Here is a 6,229-nt window from a genome sequence, read left to right as displayed (position 1 = left end):
TCTTTTCAAGGGATTAAAACATAGTTTTTCTTATTCCATTTCTGCTGATATATCCCACAAAATGCTACACACTAGGCCTTTAACTGCAACTAATTTAAATATGGCTCCAACTAACGATTAAATTAATCTGTTAATTACATCAGAAAATGTATCTTCTCAGAGACTAAGCTAACTTTTTCGAAATTGCTTATTTCCAATTAACAAAAAGCTAAAGATAATAAATGAACAATCTTATTTTTAATTGTGAAAAGCAGCAAATCAAAGTAAATATTTAAAATGTTTGCTTGTTAGATGGCTTAAAGGTGACATTGTTTTCAATTGTTGTCGATTCGTTCTGTCTCAGTCGATGACTAGTTTTTCAGCACTATATTTGAACCCGTGTCTAACGTAGAAACAAACCCCGCCCTCAACCCCGAATGTCTCTCTTAGGGCCACCCGGAGCTGGACAGCCTGCGCGGGAACCATTACCAGTGGCTAATGGAGACGGGACAGGACGAGAAGGCCGGTGAGGTGAAGGAGAGCGAGAGAGACTTCCAGGGTGCCATCAACCTCTACCTGAAGGCCGGACTGCCGGCTAAAGCCGCCCGACTGGCCATCAGCCATCCGGAGATCACCAACAACAGCGACACCGTCGGCCGCATTGCCGCCAGTCTCATCAAGGGAGAGTTTTACGAGAGGGTGTGTGGACTCTCTCTCTCTCTCTCTCCTAACGATCTGTCTGCCTTGTTTATTGCAGAAATGTATCCCAGCTGGTATTCTATACCGGTCTTATCCTTTCTCCTGCTTTTTACCTCATCATCCTCTCCTCTCCTAACAAATGTCAGGAGAGGAGAGGTATCAACAGAGGAACTTTCTTTCTTTTTTTTATTTGCAGTTTTACACTCCATCTCCCTCCGTCTGTCTGTTATTTCTTGATGTCTCTTTCTGAAGCCGTTTGTCTGAGAACTTGGCTCTCCTCCTGGAGCCATCTGTGTTTATGTAACAGGTGGGAAGGAGAGAACAAAACTTTAGAACAAAATGTGTCGCTGCGTTTTGACGGTGGAGGGTTTCATCCCTGCAGGTGTCGAGATTCTGTATATTTTCCGTATCTTGCAAAGATCACATGTCGTGCATTCTGTTGTTGAAGAAATGTGTGACCAAAGTGAATTAAGTGTGTGGACAGTCAGCCAGTACACCCGTATGTGATAATCGAACATCTCTGTCCACAGTCAGGTTTTTTTTTTTGCTATTACAACCTCTTCTGGGAAGGCTTTCTACGAGATTTGACTTCCATCCAGCCACAAAAGAATCAGTGAGGTCAGACACTGGTGTTGGGTTATCAGGTTGGGCTCACAGTCGGTGTTCCAGTTCATTCCACAGGTGTTGGATGGGGGTTGAGATCAGGGCTTTGTGCAGGCCAGTCAAGTTCTTCCACACCAAACTGGCTAAAACATTTTCTTCATGGACCTGGCTTTGTGCACTTAGATCTTGAAAAGCAGCCCAGACCAAAAGTGCACAAAAGTATGTGTCACAGTTTCCACATACAACCCAGACCCAGCAAATATATCATTTTCCTCATGTGTCAATTTGTCGTAATAAATTGATGCCCTCTCCGTCTTCTGACCAGGCAGGAGATCTGTATGAGAAGATCCGAAACAACCATAGAGCTTTGGAATGCTACTGCAAAGGAGGTGCCTTCAGGAAAGGTAAATCATCACATCAATGACATGTAGTTATGCGTGAATATGTAAGCTGAGCCTATATTTTGAACAACCAAAACGTGTCTGTTTGGTGGCGTTATGCTAGCAGCTTCAGGGAGGGCAATTGTTGATCCAGATTGAATATTTCAATAACTTTTGGATGGATTGCCACTCTAGTCCCAGAGAAGGAATCCTAATGACCCTAGCGTGCAAAGTTTAGCACGCTAAGATGCTAAACTAAGATTGTGAACATGGTAGTAGCATGTTAGAATTGCCATTGTGAGCATGTTAGCATGCTTACATTAGCATTTAGCTGGAAGCACAGTGCAGCTGGTGTGGCTGGTTGTACATATCACATACAGGATGTATACAAGCATACTTTTCAATTAAAAAAAGTCCAAATATCATGTGACACGATTTTGGACAACAACAGGTGTTGTGTGTGTGTACATTACAGTAGATATACAGTATATTTAACAAAGTTTGTGCTTCCTTTAGCGGTGGAGCTGGCGCGCCTCGCCTTCCCTGCTGAGGTGGTGAAACTGGAGGAGGCCTGGGGAGACTACCTCGTCCAGCAGAAACAGATGGACGCCGCCATCAACCATTTCATTGAAGCAGGGTATGTAGTGTAGAGGAGTGAAGAGACAAATATTTGGGCAGATGGAGAGAAGGAAAGATGACACATTTAAAAAACAACAACTAAAAAACACATCAGAGACGGCCAATAGTTCTTTAAATGATCACCAGGACTATAATAGATGTCTTTAAACATGATTACACTCCCAACATACCAAATAAAGACAGCGCCCAGATTGTTATTCTTTTGAAGTTGAAAAAGCATCTGAGTAACTGAATTTTGACTGCGTGCGAAGCTGAACCTCTCCACAGAAACTTCCGCTGCTAAATTCTCCTGCCAGAAAAAGTTTCAATCCGTGCCTGTCTTAATTAAAAGATTTGGTTTAACTTAAATTCTAACCAAAGTTAATTCACTTTTCACAATTTAATTTGGCTGGGTTGTTGGAGCAACCCAATCAGATAAGATAAACATATATTGATCCTTGTTGCACCAGCACAAGGACATAATTAAATGCAAGTGTGTATAGATAGTCACAGAAAAAAATAATAAGAGCTGAATAACCTAAAATATGACTCGAACTAGAAAAGTGCACACAGAGGTGAAGATAAGACAGTACGAGAGCAAACCCTTTCTTTTTCTCAGCCTTGGAAAAAGGTAATAAAGAATATAAACTATACAAGAGCATTTGGAGACAAAATGAGCAGAAAGTTCCAGTAGTGTGATGAAGCAGAGCAGTGTACATGTGAGCAGTGTACAGCAGGCTAATGTATCGTATGATTAAGTAATGACAGTGTTTGTCTGTATTGACAAAATACAGTGCAAGAATGTTATCTACATAGTAACATAATATAATACAATATTAAACATTATGGTGGTTTATGATGTATAGTATAAGAGATATGGTACTAGGTGTCGTAATATAGTAAAACAAACTGTATAGTGTAGTACAGCTCTAAAAATAGTAGTGTAAGTACTTTAATACAATATGTAGTATAGCACAGCAACACAACATATAATTTAATGGAGTATCAAATATAATATGGTGTATAGTATAATATATATACAACCCACACGGCGAGGTATATAATCAGTCCAGCAGCGAGACATTTCTAGAAGGCGAGGTGAGTGAACATGTACGGCTTCACACAACACTTATGTCTTCTCTGTTCCACCCGTAGCTGCTCGCTGAAGGCCATCGAGGCGGCCATCGCGGCTCGTCAGTGGAAGAAAGCCGTCCACATCCTGGAGTTGCAGGAGGATTCATCAGCCGGGAAATACTACGTGAAGATAGCTCAGTACTACGCCTCCGCGAAGGACTATGAGGTGAGAGAGGAGGGACGAGGTGTGAGCTACTTTTGTGGGCCGGCGAGCACCCGAGATTCGTTTTGGTCCCTGAACACAGCACCGGACAGTGAGATGGAGGCAGCCAGAGGGATGGAGTAGGCAGCGACATTTTGCCACCAGCAATTAATTTCTACACACACACACACTCACACACCCACACCCCACCGTGCACACATTTCAAGCATCAAGTCGGAGGCCCAGGATCAGCTTTAGCTCGGTCTCCATGGAGCAAAGTGGGCTGTGTTTGCTCAAGGGGGCTTTGGCAGTCGGGACAAGTTGGATTGTTTTAGTAGTTGCCAGAAATACAGTTTAAAAGAAGATGAGAAAGACACAATCTGGTATATATACAAAGAAAAGAGAAAAGGAAGAGACCCAACGATCCTGATGATAATGATGATGATGATGATGATGATGATGATGATGATGGCGGCGGCGAAGCGCAGCGTGCTCTGCTCATTCTGATGAGCTCAGCTGAGCCAAACAGCCTCCACAGACTGTCAGCCTCTGAAAATAGCCGGCCATTTCAGTCTGTTTGCTCTATGGGCACATTCACAGAAAGTAATTAAGATAACAGGCTCTTTGCTTTCCAACTTGTGGAAGTTGCAGGGGAGTATAATTCAGTGCAAACTAAAACAATGGAGGAGGCTCACACCTGTGATGTCAATGCAGAAATTATCGCGAAAAGAAAACAATGACTGAAGTTTATTTCATTATCAGAACGAGCCCGCACATAAAGTTGCTTCATTGATGCTCGTGTTGGAAGAAGTTCAATGGAAAATACTTCTTTCCTTAACGCGGCAAAAATCTGGTCGTGGTGGATTGTTTTTCTTTTCCTTCTAACAAACCTTCCTACATTTTTCCCATTAGCAGAGTACAGATAACTGTTTTTATGCATGGTTTTGTGCTCTGTTTATTATATATCACATAATAATGTAGTGATGTGCTGTTGATGTGGCAGGAGGGTAATAAAATGGTATATTTCCAGGTCCTTCCCAAACTAATGTAAAATATGAACGTCTACGCAGAGACCTTATAATATTCAGCCTGCATTTTATATCCAGTAAGTTCTGACTGCATTTTGTGTGTTCACGGCCTGTAGGTGGCAGAGCAACTGTTCGTGAAAGGAGGTCACATCAAGGATGCTATAGACATGTACACTACAGCAGGGCGCTGGGAGGCGGCTCATAAGGTTAGTATCTACACAGACTACGCAAACAAGTTTGTACAAGAGAGACATATTTGGATAATTCAGGCATGTTCAACATGTTCCTGCTTAAAAATGTAATAAAAAAATGATAATATTAACATATAAATCCAATTCATAATAAAAAAACAAATGGATTTTACATCCATTTTGATCCAAAATAAATCCCATGACGATGATCATATGGATAACATCAAGATGTTTGGGCCTCTGATGTTGGTGGAGCTTTAAAACAAAAAAGGTGGTCATGTTTCGGTGCATTTTGCCTGCAGTTGGCCGTAGAGTGTATGACAGAGGAGGAGGTCATGGCGCTGTACATCAGCAGAGCTCAGGAGCTGGAGACAGACGGGAAATTCAAGGAGGCTGAGAGGTAAATGGAGATTTATTCAAAGTGATTTGTTGCATCATCGGCCGCTGGGAGCATGCAATTGAAGCGAGGCAAAGTGAGGTAACAATGTTTTAAGTAATTACGGCACTAAAAAAAAAAAAAGGAATACAGTGTTTGACGCTGGACAGATCACACTGACTGACTCTTTATAATGCCTTGACTGACTGAAGTCTTATGGCACTCGAACCTACCCCCCCAGAAAAAACAAACAGTTCAGTTACTAAAATTGTCTGTGTGTGTGTGTGTGTGTGTGTGTGTGTGTGTGTGTGTGCGTGCGTGCTCGCAGGCTGTTTGCCACAGTGAAGCAGCCTGACCTCGCCATAACCATGTACAAGAAGAACCGGATGTTTGATGATGTCATTCGCCTGGTGGCCAAACATCACCCCGACCTGCTCTCAGAGACCCACCTGCACCTGGCCAAGGTACGTCATCGACATGTAATGGAGTTATTCACTTAATAAGGGTCATCGTAGGGACAAGACAAATATAATTGCAGACTTGGGGAAGTGGGTAAGTATTTTACGTTGCAGGTGACCTGGATATTCTTGCAATGTCACAAGATCTTGTGGGAATTGGGGATCATATGTCACATCGCTTCTCATTCTAAACAACAATACAGCTCCTGAAGAGGTTAGCGTAGAGACGGAAATAGCATCAGTTTTATCTGCAGAATATTTCCTCATTGAAGGAAGCACGGATAACGACACTGAAAGCTTTTCTCGATGGAAACGATGTTTTTCGCCGGCTTCTGCAATAGTTTGATTGACAGATGGTTCATCCAATCACCTGCCAAGTCTGTTTCCACGCTTCACGGCTTCTCAGATGGTTCTGTGTAACAAACCATCTGGTGTGGGTCACGTTTGGTAAAAATTAATAAATAATAAATACAAATGTATGAGAATTCTCTGAGATTAAAGTTGTACATTTGCGAGACAAAAATTGTACAAATTTACGAGGAAAAAATCTCTGATGTTCTCTGAGATCATAATTTATTCTCTAGCACCACGTAGTTGACATAGGAGATGGACTTTTTATTT

General features: G+C 42.0%; 1 protein-coding gene across 1 annotated transcript in view; it reads left to right on the top strand.

Annotated features, from left to right (window-relative positions):
- The window catches only part of ift172 (intraflagellar transport 172), a 36,179-nt gene that overhangs the window by 16,038 nt on the left and 13,912 nt on the right, over positions 1-6,229 (top strand). Inside the window, exons 22-28 of the mRNA XM_068576886.1 lie at positions 430-678; positions 1,607-1,685; positions 2,178-2,298; positions 3,435-3,579; positions 4,700-4,789; positions 5,077-5,174; positions 5,479-5,614. Of these exons, the coding sequence (XP_068432987.1) occupies positions 430-678; positions 1,607-1,685; positions 2,178-2,298; positions 3,435-3,579; positions 4,700-4,789; positions 5,077-5,174; positions 5,479-5,614 (918 nt within the window). The remainder of the gene's footprint in view (positions 1-429; positions 679-1,606; positions 1,686-2,177; positions 2,299-3,434; positions 3,580-4,699; positions 4,790-5,076; positions 5,175-5,478; positions 5,615-6,229) is intronic.

The sequence above is a fragment of the Clinocottus analis genome, unplaced genomic scaffold, assembly GCF_023055335.1.
Source record: "Clinocottus analis isolate CAN_PGR_092001 unplaced genomic scaffold, fCliAna1.0.p SCAF_15, whole genome shotgun sequence".
NCBI classification, from domain to species: Eukaryota; Metazoa; Chordata; class Actinopteri; order Perciformes; family Cottidae; genus Clinocottus; species Clinocottus analis.
The sequence above is the reverse complement of the archived record's forward strand: the minus strand, read 5'-3'. Positions and strand labels throughout refer to the sequence as shown.